The 16971-nt window shown below is 42.1% G+C and overlaps 1 protein-coding gene across 2 annotated transcripts in view; it reads right to left on the bottom strand.

The window, feature by feature from the left end:
- Positions 1-397: 397 nt before the first annotated feature.
- Positions 398-16971, bottom strand: part of pde4a (phosphodiesterase 4A, cAMP-specific) — a 36903-nt gene continuing 20329 nt past the window's right edge. Inside the window, exons 1-15 of one of the 2 annotated variants that reach the window (XM_023957473.2) lie at positions 15546-16324; positions 13910-14095; positions 13524-13560; positions 13310-13380; positions 12519-12568; positions 11637-11749; positions 7188-7281; positions 6953-7116; positions 6768-6866; positions 6485-6649; positions 6313-6412; positions 6014-6168; positions 5800-5922; positions 4423-4605; positions 398-4211 (exon numbers count right to left, since the gene is read on the bottom strand). In XM_023957473.2, the coding sequence (XP_023813241.1) occupies positions 3708-4211; positions 4423-4605; positions 5800-5922; positions 6014-6168; positions 6313-6412; positions 6485-6649; positions 6768-6866; positions 6953-7116; positions 7188-7281; positions 11637-11749; positions 12519-12568; positions 13310-13380; positions 13524-13560; positions 13910-14095; positions 15546-15739 (2238 nt within the window). In that variant the 5' untranslated portion in view covers positions 15740-16324 and the 3' untranslated portion in view covers positions 398-3707. Of the gene's footprint in view, positions 4212-4422; positions 4606-5799; positions 5923-6013; positions 6169-6312; positions 6413-6484; positions 6650-6767; positions 6867-6952; positions 7117-7187; positions 7282-11636; positions 11750-12518; positions 12569-13309; positions 13381-13523; positions 13561-13909; positions 14096-15545; positions 16325-16971 lie in introns of those variants that run through there. The other variant, XM_023957475.2, reaches the window with a different exon arrangement.

Genomic DNA, 16971 nt, shown 5'->3' with positions numbered 1-16971 from the left:
AAAAGTTTAACCTGTTGTAAACAAATGCATGTTTTGTCGCTATAAAAAATAAATTATTCTTGTTTCTAAAAAAATAACGTTTTTTAAAACGATTTAAAAATGTACTGCTTGTGGTCTGCAGATTAAACTCACATAAAAATGAAGCAAAGCTATTTAATACTTTAATTTAATACTTTTTTTTTTAAATAGGCCTACGTCTTGTGATGTGGGTCCTTTTTCTTCTTACTTTTTAACACAGTCCTAAAATAACAAAGTTGATTTCATTTAGTTAAAAGTCTCAACCAAACAAACATTTCTATCTTTATGATTATTTCCAGTTATTTAAACATGAATAGTGAAGAGGCAGGCAACAAAAACAGAATTAAATAAAAAATGTGAAAGCCAGCAGGACTATTAGTTTCTTTTAATAAAAAAATCTTGCTTTATTTGTATTTTTAACACATTTTACAGTACTCAACAGTGAAATAAAAGAAAAATATACTGATATACTATAGCATTGTTTTATATATAGATGTTTGCTTATTAAATGCGTTTATCCACAAAATGACACCTCAGCTCTGTTAAGTGGAGAAACTCTCATAAAAATAATATAATAAAAAATAACCCAGACACATTTTACACATTACAGCAAGATCATTTACAAATATTACAATCATTTCATGTTCCCCCCCTCCCTTTAATAATCTTTCTTACTGGTGAACAAACACATGAGTTAAAGCCCAGAGAATTGATCCCGAAGGGTGTCAGTCAGTCTGACATAACATTACATGACAGTAACACACATGGAAACCAGCTAAGTAGGCCACCATTAGACTAAAGTTACTAAGAACCAAATGTGGTGATAGTGATATAAGTTACATAAGGGCACATTTCTTTAAATGCATTATATCTCTTGCAATGATTGCTTATTTGACTCAGTCAGATACGTTTACTTAAGTGTTATTAGTCTTTATGAACATGCCTAAAAAGAGGGGTTAGCATTGACTGTTGCACAAAGTGAATTGTGATTTGCCCCGGTAATGAACAGGTGTGTGCCAACGAAAACAACCAGCACAGACTGTATAACACCACATGAAACATGTCCGTCTCTAAACCTGATGAATTAAAGTGCTGGTACAAATCTATATGACGTCAACAATAATTGTGCACAAATAAAAACCATGACCAAATGTCATCACAAGGGGGAAAGAGTAGGTAAAGATGTGGCTTGCAGTTCCTCAGTGGTTCCTTGAACTTTTTTTCAGTGGTTATTGTCAAATATGGTTTCGGTCAAACTCCGATTTACAAACCATTATTACATTATGTACAAGAGTGGTCGTGATTATAGCTATATCATCAGTACGTGATTCGTTTGCCTGACCGTCCACCACAATGATATAAAAATAAACTGTACACAAACTGTTCAAAGAAAACACTTCTCGCAGTTTTCATTGTCATTTAAAAAGAATGGCAGCAATCAATTGAATAATTTCCTTAAGAAACAATTGCTACAGTATTGTGTTTTTATGGCAATGAAATATATTTGTTTTTGTTTTTTTAAATAGCTCATGACAGAGCAAGAAGCCACAAACACAAAGCAACATGTTAAAGTAAAAGGCCAGTGCATGTGGGAATCTTTTATTTATGTAGCTGCAAGAGCAATCCTGGATTCCCATTCGACCAGATGAAGAAAAAGCCTGAGTGGTGGCCTCGCAGCTCTGCTCTAACCTGCAACGGAGTAGGTCAAACACACAGGCTTTTTGTTGCACCAAGCTGTGGCGTTTTCAGATAAGCTCAGTTCCCGACCAGCAGAAACTTGCTCTTATACCTTTAAATATTTTTTTTTTTTTACCCTGTGAATAACAAACACCGAAACAATCCCTTTCAGCTGAAAATCCTGAATACTGTTAAACATGAGGGAATAAAACCAACAAGTGAGCGATGACACGTCAGCATCTGACATCCTTCTTCCTCTCACTGTTACTTTTTCCTTGCTAACTGATTTAACATCCTGCATAACTTTGTTACAATATCATTTTTTTTCTTTGATTTATCCAGAAGATCCTGATTGAAGTTTAACACATTCTGTGTGTTGGCCCAAGCACAGCAAAAACATAACAAATCCCCTCTGAAGGTAACGCTGAATTCACTGTGTCTAGACGCACAAATATTCACAGAAATAAGCATACAGACGTGATATAAATATACTAAGGTACCTATCATATATCTTGTAAATATACATACTTGCAGGTGCGTATCCTGCATCAGACATTAAGGCAAAATCCATCAAACATAGTGAGGATGATTAGGGACTGTCCGACCTCAAGTTGTCGCACTCCTTTCCCCTGACATTCAGCCTCCCTGATTTCTCTTATTTATTGGCGTTCCTTTGAATCCTCTCACCCACTGAAGCTTCTCATTCTTTACTTTGGTGAAAATAGTTGGTGATGTGGACACAAGTGCAAGAGGGTGTGAGACAACAAACAAAAACTTGTTCTGTTCGGGACATAACTCGAGAACCCTTTAAACATATTCAGCAACTTTCAAATATATAAAATAGGCAAAATGTATGCTTCAAAGCATCGCATGGCTTTTTCTCAGAAAATTTAAAGAAAATCATTTAATAGAAAAGCAAACAAAAAAACAAAAAAAGGAAATGCTGGAAAGAGTCCACTGGTGATCGTGATGGTCTCAGTGATTGCTCTGCATCTCAAGTTCTCTGTTGAAATATTACCAGAAGAGCAACAAAGGAAGACTTACAGCCGAAAATATATCACTGCAGAAGTTGTGAGCTGCACACCACAATACTATGAAGAGTAAAGAGAGATCCTTCACAAGAGACAATCAGAAACAACTCTCTAGTTCCACAATGCATTGCTTCACGACAGCTCCAATCAGGAAGCTGGTGTTTCAGAAAGGCACAGAGCCATCTTGCACCAGTAGCACTCTCCTTGTAAAGGGAAAAAAAGACACGTGGGACCTGGTGGGTCCCCTTATCGCAGAAACTACTATTCCTTAGATTTCATCCACTGCAACTCTGTGATTTTTCTTTCCGACATAAATGGAAGAAAAAAAAACATCCCTTAAAACTTGGAGTCTCTCTTTTAAGAACCGTTCCTAAAGAGATTCTAGCAGATGGGACTTACTAATACTGACTAAACACTCGTCAATACACCATGTAGGGATGGCTTTTTCCAAAGGGATTCATATACTGATGGATGCCCCTTGTCTAGATTCACACAAACAGACATACAGTGTGGTGTGTGTCAGTGCATTTCCAAAGAAAAAATAAAATAACAAGGGTAGAGTACATATGGACTGCAATTACCTTGCATGACTGCTAAATGCATATGCATGCATTGCATTAGGCTATTTAACGTGACTTGCTCCTGCTCTTGGATTTTGTGTTTTGATGTCACGTCATGTGTGTTATGTGCATTCCTAACACCAGAGGGCTACACTATCTTCAGTTGCCCATTAGTAATGCTCTCCTCAGTACCAGTCAGTCTGATGTTCTCTTTGCAATTCCTCAAAGGACATGCCATCACTCCAAATCTACAGTTGCTGTGTTATTAGCTTCTCTTAAACAATTTTAATTGATTCCCTTTTTAAAAAATATTTTTAAAGGTCTGTTGTCGTTGCAGTCTCATTTGTTCTTGGTTTGGTCACTGAAAGGATGAACAAGATAATCTGTGTAAGTGATGAAAGAGGGATACAGTGAGTGGAACTCATGTATCCTCAGCTTGCGAAGAAGAATCTTCCTCTTCCTCTACAGGACTTGTGTCAGAAAGTCTTTCCTTCTCAGGCCCCTCTGCCTGAAATTTCAGCTCGTCCTCCACCTCCTCTTCCTCCATCGCCACCTCATCCTCCTCCTCAATTATATCCTCATTTTCGTCCTCTGCCATTGTGTCTTCCTCATCTTCCTTTTTACTCCCCTCATCGCCATGGCTATAGTCCTGTGCCGCATGGTTGGATGTGGGTTTGTTCCCCTCCTCTTCCTGTTCTGTCTGAGAGCTCTCTTCCAGGGTGAGTTCAAATTGAAACTTGTCTATGCATACGTTTAGATCCTTGTCCCCCTGGCCCACTGGGGGTGGTGAGGGGCTTTGCGGGATAGTGCTCTGGTACCAGTCCCTGTTGTCCTCCAAGGTATCCAGGATGTCCTGGGCATCAGGGTACACAAGGTCCCCCCACGTCTCCCAAAGAGGGTGAACGATATAGTCAATGAAGCCCACCTACGATGTGGCAAAAAAATGAGATGATTGGCAATAAATCCAGCACAACAGTGTTAAAGTACTCCCTGCAAATCAATCATGCAGAAGAATGACTGCTGTGATCACAGCTCTCTCTGCCCAGCAGTTTAATGCCACCTGCGGCTGCAACAGTCATCAAACTGAGCTCAAAGTCGACGCCATGCATGCTCATCTTTCACTCCTAATGATTTACCTGACTCTTTTCTACAGATGCAGTGTGTTTGTCACACATGGGGCTGATCTCCATGCCTCGCTCCCTTTCCTTATCTCCCTGCCTGAAGAACTCCTCCATGATCCTCTCTGTCCATTGTCGATACACAGCCAGGGGCTTCGTGGGATTGCTCAGGTCAGCACAGTGCACCATGTTCCTCAATACCTGCACCATAAAATATCAATAGAAAAGGTTCAGACATTTATTGTTCTTTTATTAGCTTGACATTTAGTATTAGAAATTGCTAAGATATTAAGGTCTCTCAGGCCTCTGTAGGGTTCTTTTCTCGTCTTTCAAGTCCCACTCCGATCATCTTTTGATCTATTTTAAAAGCATCCCTGCTGGTCTTTTAATTATGATTATGCCATTTTTAGCCAAAATCCCCTCAAAAATCTGTGCTGTATGGACATAGTTTCTGCAAAGCGGCAGTAGTTCATTAGAAATTTGCCTCTGAGCTGTGGGCGGCACTGAGTAATCTGGCCCACTTCCCTTCACCCATTTGTTTAGAGCCCCTCACAAACCCAACCTAACCTTACTGGCGCAGTAAAAATGGTGAGCAATATTGGAGCTATCCAGCTGTACAGTTTGGAATGAGATGCCATGCTCAGACAAAGAAAATGAAGACTTACATTCTGTAGATCTATTCATCTACAAGCGGATGCATCAGAATGAAGCGGAGCAGGAAGCTTGTGGCCTGCCGTTGTAGGTTCTACGTCCCACCTACAAGCTTTTTCAAATGGCTTTTTTTGTTTGATTCTGATTCATAACAATTGGAATACATAAATAATTTTTAAGCGTAATGTTGTTTATGTTCTCCGTGATGCAACAAGAAGATGTTAAAAACACCAAAACCACGAGTTTCATCAGAGTGGGTCTTGAGACTTTGAACCAAAATTTGAACATCATAAACGTTTTTTTTCCACTCTAATGAAATGTTTTTGTTGTTCAAAATTCTTAACTTCTGCTGCATTAAATGCCTTCATCTGCATTTTTAAACATGATGTGACAAAGCCATAACCCAATTTTCTTTCTACCAACTTGCAACACAGGACAATATAAGTTGCAGAATTAAATTTCAATGCTTTAAATTTAGGTGCATTCATTAGATTAAAAAGATTGCCAGATCTGATACATTTAACAACTTTAACATATTGATTCTAAGCTTAAGGAACATGTAAAACATACTTTATGAGCATAAAACCTCAATGATTTCTCATACAATCTTTGCCAACCTGTTGAAAAAGTGTGTAAACAATCCATGCAATCTTTTTTTTTCTTGTTTACATATGAGACCCCATGCAAAGTCTCCAAATAGCCACAGTTCCCTGAATTTACTACCAAGTAAAAAGACAATATCACCTGTATGCGATCAGTGTAGTGGTCGAGCATCAGAACTCCAGAACTTGTTACTTTCTTGGTTTCTACCATGGTTTTAAGGTCTGCCAGCAAACTCATGTGCTTGGACATGTCTGTTGCCAAAACCTTGGAAGAAAAACATTTATTAAAGCCAAAGTAAAAAGGTAAGATTAATAAAATGCAGAAATGATCGTTACTCGCCACTATAGGGACTCACCATGTCAATAACAAGCTTCCTGAGACTCTGTCTCTGCCTTTTGCTAAGATTCTGGAAGATGTCACAGTTTTCCTCATGAAGCAGCTTAAAGCCCACAGCCAGGTGATGGTTCTCCAGAACAGACTCATCATTATACATCAAGGCCAACTCTGAGTCTGCAAAATATGCAAGCACAAGAGCTCTCATCACCATCACAAATCTGTTTAAAACTTTACTCAAACCCATTAGCAAAACAAGGATGTGAATGATAACAAATGATGTAACCTTTCATGTTTTTATTTGCATTCTTTTTAACTTACTAGTATTTATGAGGAACTGGTTGGACACTCCTGGATGGTCTACATCATGAATGGCAGCAGCAAATAATGCAGCTAATATCTCTAAATCAGTGAACACAGCCTGTAAAAGAAAAAAAAGAGGAAAACTGTCAATTCCAACAGCATTGAGCTTATTGAAGTGTTGTACACTTACATCCAAAGCTGGAGTGGACAGCAGTACATGGGTGGACTGAGTGACATCAGCAGCATGGAGGCTGTTGTGGTAGGCCACATTGGCATGATAGTGGTCTTCCAGAGTCATGACATAGGTGACAAAAGTGTCCACAGGGATGTGAAAGGTCTTCATTAAATCTCTCTCCTGCAACCCAAACAGAGGCTTTATCGACCCAAACCTTCTCAATGACCTGTACCAGCAATATGTTTTGTGTCTAAGTTAGCGCCCACAATCAGAATAGTTTGTTTGCAATCCAGCTTACCTGAAAGATGGCATACATTATGCAGCTGAGGGGTCGATTATTAGAAAGCTCTGCCACGTTGAAGATATTAAGGCCCCATCTGTTCAAGTCCATCAGTTCCTGAAGGTGAAATGGACGGTGTTACCTTTAACAGGCAGATGTTTATGTACAGGATCTTCTGTGGTGCTGATTTTCTGTGTGTTTACCCGAGCTAATGCGTCTTCATGTTCAGTCTTCACGCCAAAACGAGGCAAGGTGGAGTTGGAAAGGCTGGAGCTGTGTGTGAGTTTCTTTACCCCGCTGATGTGACACATGGGCTTCTCCCTTTCTCTTAAAGTCGGGGACGGGATTTCTACTTCATTCTGCTTATCTGGAAGGATCAAAAGAAGAGTCAGTTGCTTGACTAGAGTTTAACAGGGGTTGATTGAAGGTTTGAGTTACCAAGAAAGGTAGTGGAGATGTATTCTGACACTTGGTTCCCTGAGCGACTCATCTCTGACAAATGCGACAGCTCTCTGTTTAACATCCTCTTGAACTGTGGAGGGGCAAACAAGAGATGGTTCTGTGTAACTATGAGGGGTTATTGATCATCCAAAACCATGCAGAACCTTCAGCATGAATGCTAGATTAGTTCTGTATGTGGAGAAATACACCATATGAATCAAATTTAAGAAGATAAATTATTGCACTTGTCTACAAAAAGGGTGAGAAATCAATTATGAATCATCCCTCCTCCTTTTCTCAGATGAGAACACACTGTTCAATACCCCAGCTTGCTTCCAGTGATGTGTTGCAGCAACGTTCCATTTTTATATGTATCGTTTCCGACTCCTCTGCAGTGTCAGCCATGAACTATGCTAATTTTTCAGGTCCCAGACACAAATGTGATGAAGTGCATAAATTACCAACACAAAGAAAGAGGGGAACTGTTCCTGAGAGCGCTCTCTCTGCCTTTTCCTAATCGTTTCCTATCTGGACACAAACACGGTTCCCTGCCAGGCGAATCGTAAGAAGGCACAATGCCATTCGGACAGACCCCTCTGTTTGTGTCCTACTGACTGATCTTTCACACATAACAATTTCCATGGCAACCGAAGCAGTTGCCATAGCAACTGCCTCCTCACAGTCAGTCCTTCATGTGAGAGCAGTGGCTGTTTGGGTGACAATCTCAGGGAGTCGGCAGGTGACTCTGACCTTTACCAAGGTCAGCCCTCCTCTTCTCCTCCTCCTCCTCCTCCTGTTGCTGCATGTCTCTATTCTCTAAATGTCTTTGTTTCTCCTGAGGTAAACAAAGCTCTTTATAGGAACTATCAAATCTTCCTGTCTCTGTTTTCTTCACACCTGTTCTGGTCAGATGAGCACCGGTTGCATGTAAACAGGTACTGTTCTTACACAACCAAATCAAAATCAGTCATAAGAAGACGTAGCCCAGTGGCACACTTCAACAGCAGGCTCAGCCCTAAATCCCTCTCACCACCACGTTCCTCACTCCTTCCTCCCCTAATGCTGTAACGCTGAGTCATAGCTGCCAACCGACACGTCTACGGTGCCAATCCAAGTGCCAGGACAAACAACGCTCTTCCCCTTACACTGACTAATGAAGCAAACATGCAAACATCGCACAGGCATGACCATGAACAGGCACACTCTGACACCTGTGCATGTGAGAAACCCAGGGCGAGTGCACAACCTCTAGCCACGCAGTTTGACGAGCAGCATATGATTGCACACACCTGAAAATGCTTTTACTGTGACCTGTTTCCTGGATGGAAACATCAGATGGAAACAGGATTAGATAAAAAACAATACAATGATAATTCTTAAAGCAGCACTATGAAAATCCAATGGTCCGATAAATATGACAAACTTTAAATTAGACCTTCAGTTTGTTTTGAGGCCAGCAAGAAAGAGGAGGAGAGATGTGGCAATTATATGTGAAGATGATAAAAAACTTTATTTAACTACAACAAGTCAGCAACAAATGTCTGTTTTTTGCTTATAGAATGAGGATGCAGGTCAGATAATAAAACGTTAATACTGACAAAAATAGAAATCTATTAATGTTAAAATATAATTGTAATGTCAATTCATTAATTATGTTTTTTATATTTTTTGTTCAAATATGAATACTCACTCATAAATACAAAAGCATTCACAATTTTAGCAAAAAAGGATCCATCCTTGTTCCTATAACTTCTAGATTTTTTCCTAATCAGATTAAATTTGTGTAAGAATAGAAATTTTGGGGAAAAATAGCCAATTCTATAAAATAAACTGAATTGATTTGTGAACTTGTGAATCAAAATTGAATTAATGAAACATATTTGGCAGTGGGTCTGCTGTTTTTGTTTATATTTATGCTGTATCTTTGAAATCTTTTACAGAAGCTACGTATTCCTCTCTTGACTTAAAATAACTTTATAACGCACATACTAATTTCTCCATTGAAGTGTATCATAAAGTCAAAGTCAGTCACACCACCAGCTCACCACAGACAGTCAGAATCAAACAAAATCATTCAGATGGGCTGGTAATGCATTCTTAACAGTATTTCATCAAGCGTCCGCCTCATCCATCAAAGACGGCCCCTGCCAAAGGGTCTCTTGCTCTCTTAAGGCTTTGGATGCCCTACCTGGTCCCACCAACCAATGAGCCAGGGCCTGGAGCAGGTCTCACAAAACAGATCCACTAAAGGCGTCCTACGTTCAGCAGGTGTCCCACCCCCCTCCAGGACTCCCCCAGCCGCTGCACCTGGGTCCAGCTCTGCCCCTGCCCTCCCCTGCAGCGGGCTATAGCTGGAGGAGCGGGGCAGCCTGTAGCCCCCTGGCACAGGCGAAGGGCAGGGGGATGGCACTGGGTCAATGGCCTCCACCACACCCATATTGAGGGTAACTGGTGGTTTGGGCCTTTGACACAGGCAGGAAGTGCGGTAGTGGAGCGGGCCGGGGGCACCGTGAGTGCCCCAGTGGCATGAGGGCGTCGTCAGGGCATGCGGAGAGAGCCCACAGCCAGTCAAGCCGGGATACTCCAGAGTGATGGATCCCCTAAGACGTGGGGAGGGTAAAGAAAGAGGGGGGTGGGGTAAGGGCAGGGGCTGTTGGAGCAGATTGTCCGTCCCTACATGCAGGACCCTAAAGCAGGCCGCCCCGTCTGTCCTGAGTCAGCCTCCGGCCTCAGTGTGGTCAGACGGCGAGGGTCCTCCTGATGGGCGAACCAGGAGCCCCCGGATCTGGCTGCTCTGGAGACTACATCTCATCCCATTTGCTGAGCGGGGTGACCCAAATCTGCTGTCACCACAGAGCGAAGGTGGATGAGGGCCGGAAAAGACAGAGGGGGAACTGGGAGAAAGGAACCAAGTGAGGTCACAGAGAGAAGCTGATGTTTGTGAAGCAAAGACAACTGCAAGACAGTGTTTACAATTTTTAAATTAAAGAAAAAACTATAAATAAATGGCAAGGCAGAAGTATGACCAGAGTAAATGATGGAGGCAGAGGGATGGATGACAGCAGGATCATTGGGAAAAGAGGCGGAAGCAGAAGACGGGAGGTTAAAATCAAGGATGGAGAGAATTAGAGAGGCGCAGGCAGGCCTGTAGCACACGCTCGGGCTGAAGATCCAAACCACAGCTGGGCTCTGGGAAAAACAGTCACTGTGTTGCTTGCCCCTCCCCCACGGTACAGATCCAAAGGCCCGGCCCAGTCCTGCCGGTGCTCCAGCTTGTCTGTGCAGTCTCCTCGGGTTCACCTCCACTCAGCCTCTGCACAGGCAGGGCGCCTGCATCCTGCTCGCTCCTCACCCCGGCCCTCTGCTCCCACACACACCGAGCCTTAATTGGCCAAAAGTGGCGGGGGTCTAATCCTGCATCTTCAGGCTGCCGTTCCTCCTCCAGTGCTCTGCCTCTTGCGCCATTTCCCTGAATGGCGTAGACAACCCTCGCAAGCTAATCAGGCGCTTGCCTCCCTTGTCAGAGGCTGAGTGCGCATGTGCAACAAGACAGCATGTACGTCTGTCGAAAATATGTGTGAGAGCTGAGAGGGTGTGAGACTGAGCGACTGGCTCAGTCAGGAGGATTTCTGCGGCTCAGCCGCCGCTGAAAAGATACAATGTCATTCTATTAGACTCCCAGAATACATGTTTTTAAAAAAAAATAGTTTTCTATTTGCGTGCACATCAAATCTGCTGCATTTAAAATATATTATTCTTTTTCATTTACTAATATTCTCTCATTTAGAGTCCAAATAAAACATAAATGTGTCTGATAAAATCAGCACATGCTTCTGTGTCTTTAAGACAGTGCTCAATTATCGCCTCTGTCTCATTGGATGTTGCTGAAACCACATGTTTTGTGGTCAGAGTGGCAAGCCAATGACTAAAAAGGAAGGGCAGACCCTGCTGCTGCCGATAGCAACCAAGGTTGCAGCAGAGACATCAGCATCAGGACCAGTCCGCCACCTCATCTTGTCCTCCTCCACCCGCATCCACATCTCTTCCGTCTATCTGTCACTGTGCCCCCACAAACAAAAATGCACGGATCCCTAAAAAGCCCAGCTTCATACGCTGGCATGTAGACGCCAAGCCAGATCCAGAGCTATTTGTCTGCCACATAACAATTTATCCAGCCAGAGAAAACATTATAGTCAGATTTTAATTATACATCTGAATTTATTTTATTCATAGAAACACACTCCAAGACTGAAAATAATCTCAAACGTTTTTTTTACCTCTGTGGTTGTCGTTTTAAGGCAAGAACCCTTCCTCTCACAGCAGATGGGCAGTTTTATGTGAACCTGTGTTATGTTGATACATGCTAGGAAAACTAATGAAATGTTGTCCATCAACATATTTCTGACCCTTGTGCAGGTCAACGTGTCCGCGTGGACGACTGCAAACCTTGTTGGAGGCCATCTCACTGACTGAGCGGTGGGTTTGAATGGTCTCCAGCTGGTCCAGACACCAGTCCAGCTCCTCCAAAGTCTCCCTAGCCATCTGCTGATACGTCTCCTCTGACAGGCACAAAGAAGGTAGATGAGTAAAAGCACAAAAAAGAAGATTTAAAATCAGGACTTTAAGAGACCTAACTTCTGCAAACAGACACACAGTTCATTGCCTAGTCTATAACCACCCCTCTAAACCGCAGTTATTAATGGGTAAAATTTTACTATTTTAAAACTAAAGAATTACAAAAGTACAAAATAGATTACTTTGTTCGTATACAAGTAATATAAACTACAATTTTGATGCTTTTTACATGGTTCTGATTACACCTTTTGGCATATCTGAAAGTTTAAAAGAAAGAAACACCCTATTACTTTTGATTTGGAATATAAGTTATTGAAAAAAATACAACTTTGTATGATTAAGAGAGAAGATATTAAGTCTGAATGTCCTCAATTAAAATTTTACCAAGCAAAACAACAAAAAATTGCACTACAAAACACAAACTCAAATATGTTTAACACTTGCTTTGTCGTTTGTTTAACCAAACGTATCATATTTATTTTAAAAACAAAACACCCAAACTCAACTTAATTTTAGAAATGCATCACAGCATGACTACACATTTTTGAGTGAGAATATAGAAAATAAACTGTTTAATAAATCAACTTTTTAAAGGTATTTCTAACCTGATACACACAAACATACTCTCATTAAAATGTTAGTTTTTTAAATTGTGTATTTTTCCCTTCTCATTACCGATGATGCATGCGAGTATGTGGGAGTTTTAGTTCGTCATTTGAGAAAAGTCCTGTTTTTAATTAGTTGACAGCATACCAGAAAGTGTAGCTTGGGGAACAGTGGGTTGGCTTTGCACTGGTGACCTCCTGTGGACAAACATGGAATTACATCAGATTGAGAACTGCGCTATGCTGCTCTCTAGAGGTAAAATATAGCATTACAGACACGATTACAGTGTGAGAGACTAAATGGCTTGGATCACACAGGAATGTCTCATTTGATTTTAAAAAAATCATTCTGTAAAGAGTAAATTAATTCACAGCACTTTGTTTGTTTTTAAAGTACTGTCAAAGTCCCATGTTTTGCATAAAAAAATCAGACAAAAAGAAAACGATTTTCCATCCATATTTTTCCAATTATCTTTTATACCCCTGTTACTATGGACTGGAGGGGACATTTTCAGTGTATAGTACTGTGTAATTATAGATCCTGATAATTCTGTGTTTCATTGCTTTATATATCACATTGACGTGGAACTAAAAGCCTGCCAGCTTGAGTTGCGTCTGTCCACTGCATTACAAGGGAGAATAATTTTAGCAGTATTGACCGTCTCCAGCGTCTGGGCTCAGACTCAGGGACATGCATTTGAGCCATGAAGCTCTGTGCTCCCAGTCCTCTGGAGCTAAATGGAAAGATGCCAAAAGATAAATATCACATTTTCCTTGATTGCTGTCTGATTCTCATCAGCCGGTTAATCATGATGTGTAAATGTTTCCCCATTCGAGCGAGGGGATAGAGACATTAACATGCACACAACCACAAACCGAGCAGGCAGTCATAACAAGCACAAGTGGGGGGAAGGGGGTGTCCAAGAGCATGATACTGACTTGTTAGTGGGTGTTGTGACATTGGCGAGGATGGTGAAGTTGCTTCTTACAGTTCGTAGGCTTGCCAACACCTGGGGGATGGATGGACAGCGTAGGAGGGAGAGAAGGAGGAGGGAAGAGGAAGGAGCAGGAGGTAGTGGGGACAAGTTCACTGCTTTAATTCACCAGATATTCTTATAACAAACATCTGACTTTTCAAAAATAGCGAACATACCTGAGCAAAGGGGGTGACAATCATGTCTTCGGCGTGCCTGTGGGGCCAAAACACAAAGAATATGAATGGGAGAATTGTTTTTACAGGGGGGAGTGTGAGCAGCTTTGGTTCTCAGGATTAGTATTTGCGTCTGTGAGAGGGAAATTACAAAAACCCACATGGGTCTAACTTTATAAAACACTGGTGGAGGATTTGAATGCTTATTCAAAGATAGGCCAGGAAGCAGCACTTAATTTAATGCCTGGAACGGATCCATTAGCATAATGCCTGCATAATTACAATCATAACCATAGCTTTCTTGATTGGTGTAATATACAGTTGCTGCCCTGTGAGTGTCTGTGTGTGGATGGTTGCGGCATCCTGACAGATTCAGGCTGATGGCTTACCCCTCACTGTTGATGGAGGAGTTGCGTGACATGGTTTTGGGGGATGTGTCGTAGTCGGAGTCTGAGCGGTAGAGGAAAGACTCCCTGCGCTGGCTCTGGGGGAAGGAAGGGTGGAGCACCAAGCCAGGACTCGCCTGCGAGTCCATGGGGCTGCGGCCTGGTGAGGGACCATTTTCTGAATCGAAGCTTGAGCGGAAAAGAGGAGGAAAGCCTGTTACATTTGAGTCAAGAAGGGGCCTTTGCTGCTTTCTCATTTGTTGTAGTGACAACAAACAGAAGACAGATTACCCTGAAGGCTGAGGCGTAATCACTGTTGAGGCAGGAGAGATAATGGGGCATGCAGCTATGACTGAGCAAGACTGTTGTACGGGCAAAATGCCAGTCCAGAAGAAGTAAACTTCAGTGCCAAGTCATTTTTCAGAGAATCATTTTTAAGTCAGCAAAGTTAGCGACGTCAGTGTCAGATTCTCTCCAGGGCAAAAGCTGTCTTTTGGGAGAGATGAGTGATTTCGATTTATGCTGAGATCACTTTAGCGCCCTCAGGGGTTGAACTCTGATCACTCTTTTCACATGACCAGGCCCCTGTTAGAATTCCATAAACACACGACGATGCAGTAGTTCTGCATCAAACCAAGTGTTCTATGGACAAATAAATACTCTGCACCCTAGAGCTCACTTAGTTCAGTAAAATGTATCAACCTGGGTTTAAACGTCTGAACGCTAGCAGAGCATTTTAGATTTTCCCTCTTTCTCCGCCGTTTTTTATTTTTGCTTTAAAGGGGAATAAAATACAAGTTACACATCCTTTCTCTGAAATCTATTACTTTGACACCTTCATTCTTCTGCAAGATTCAACAAACCACCCTGGAACCAAATCCACTAAAACAGAAATGAAGTCAGAGGGAATAGCAAGCCTTAAAATTATGGGAATAACAAAATAGACATTAATTAAATGCTCTGAATTATGTTGATTAAAGATACCCTCTTTGGTTTTTTCATGCTAAAAAAGACACATATTATGTTAATAAATAGATAAAATTGTGACTTTTCCTTTAAAATAATTTTCAAAGGACATGTCATCCTATTTTTATCTATATTTATTTAAGGACAACCTCAGTCCCCCCCCCCCCCCCCCCATCTTTTTATAAACTTGTAATTGCTTAAAGTTTAATTTCCAAATTTAAACCTGCTATTTTCAGAACTGTTCTGTTCTTTTTAAATTGGCCTCTTCAATCCCCAGCAGAGTTTGTGAGTCTGGAAACAGATCAATTATCATAAAACAACTTTCCTCCATAATGAAAAACACATCAAAACTGTTTGCCAGGGGGAAACTCTGCAAACTGCACGCGTTAATCCCCGTTTTTATTTCTGTCTTTGAACTTGAGAGTGATTATCAGACTCTGACATTCTCAGTTTAGTCAAACGTAAAGGTTATCACCCCGTGTGTATGGAGAGATTGGCTTTTAAAGCTTCCTTGGTGAGTTTTGTTACAGCCTCGTTGCATCAATGTATGAAATGCTCGTTTCTAACATGACCTGAAGATAAAAATCTCACACCACTGAACCTCCTTAATGGGACTCAGTCAGGCTGTTTAGAAGTGGGTCACATGAAAAATTCGTGGCTGGGTGCGCTGTACCTGTAAATACAGTGAGATGAACGCCTGCGCTCTTCAATACTGCGGTTCAGCTTCAAGCGGCGGAAGAGAGCTGAGCCCCAGTGTCCTCGTGATTGATCATCGGGTGACAGAGGTGAGGTGAGTGAGGGGGCAGGAGGTGGACCCTCAGGACTATCCCACAACCTCAGCTGTCTTGTCAGCTTCCTCTGACTCATTGCTGCCAGGTCTGGCCCTGCTGGAACCGTGCAGCTAAAGAAAACTCCCCCAGCCTCCACTTACTACTGGCTGTCTCACTGGATGACTGCCTCCCTCCCACGCAGGCCCCCACTCATCCACTTTTTACTGCATGCTCACGTCTCAGGCAGACACAGCACCTGAAATATGTGCTGAAAACTGCCCACAATCCACAGCCGAGTCTAATAAAGAGGCCTTATTCTCCCATCACACCAGCACTGCACTTGGAGGAGGTAAAGTTCATCAGCATACACATCCTTTCCTGTAATCCTCAGGCCCTGGATGCTGAAATTCACTCTCCTCACATCCACTGTGTTCCTTTGGGGTTTTTTCCAGGCCTCCTTAATCCTTATTTGTGCAGGTTGTTTAAGGTTTCCTGTTGCTCAGCACAGGAAGCCTCACAGAGATGAGCTTGAATTTCCCCACATCAGCTTAGATTGGCTCCCGCTGCTGCTGCTCCTGCTGCCCAAACCAGACCTCCGTCCCCACGTGAGCTCCAGATTTCTGCTTCATTCACCTTCACAACTCCCAAGACACCTCTGGTGCAAAAGCAACTTTTAATAATCTTTAACTAACCAGCCTTTAACCCCCTCGTGCATTTGCCTGCCTCCTTTCCCCGCCTCCCTATCTCAAGCATGTGTTCGCACCATCCTTATCTCAACGCTGACAGTTCCTCTGCAGCGACAGGAAGGGTGATCAGTAAGAGAAACAGACCACAGGCGCCAGAGCTCAGCAGCACGAGGGGCCTGTGTAACGAGGAGCTGAAAAGAAGACACAAACAACCCAGAAAGAGGAGGAGAAAATGAAAAAGTCATGGGGGAAACGGGGTTGACTCATATCCCTGTGTATATGTTTACATATTCCACTAAAGAGCATGGGGGGTTTGCGCCCAAAACAGCTCCTATTTTGACATCAACACCCGTGCCCACCAAGAGCTATTTCTTTGGCTTTTGGATGTGAACGGACACAATGGCACTGCAGCACATCCTAAGAGAAGTAATTAGACCATGAAATACCTTTTTCACAAGGTGGGTTAGGTCAAGCACAAGTAAGCCGGCGATGAATTGTAGGAATAAATGCTGGCCAGCCTCAAGCAGGAATTTGTTTAAACGCATGTTGGCTTTTTTTTTCCCTTTAAACAGACACATTTTACTGTGGCCTTTGTAAAAACTACATTTGAGCTCCTCCTCGGTTTCTGGTGTCAGGTTTGCTG

This window comes from Oryzias latipes, chromosome 8 (assembly GCF_053564925.1).
Source record: "Oryzias latipes strain Hd-rR chromosome 8, Olatipes_Hd-rR_3.1".
Taxonomy (NCBI): domain Eukaryota; kingdom Metazoa; phylum Chordata; class Actinopteri; order Beloniformes; family Adrianichthyidae; genus Oryzias; species Oryzias latipes.
Note: the sequence above shows the minus strand (reverse complement) of the source record. Positions and strands in the feature narration are given on the sequence as shown.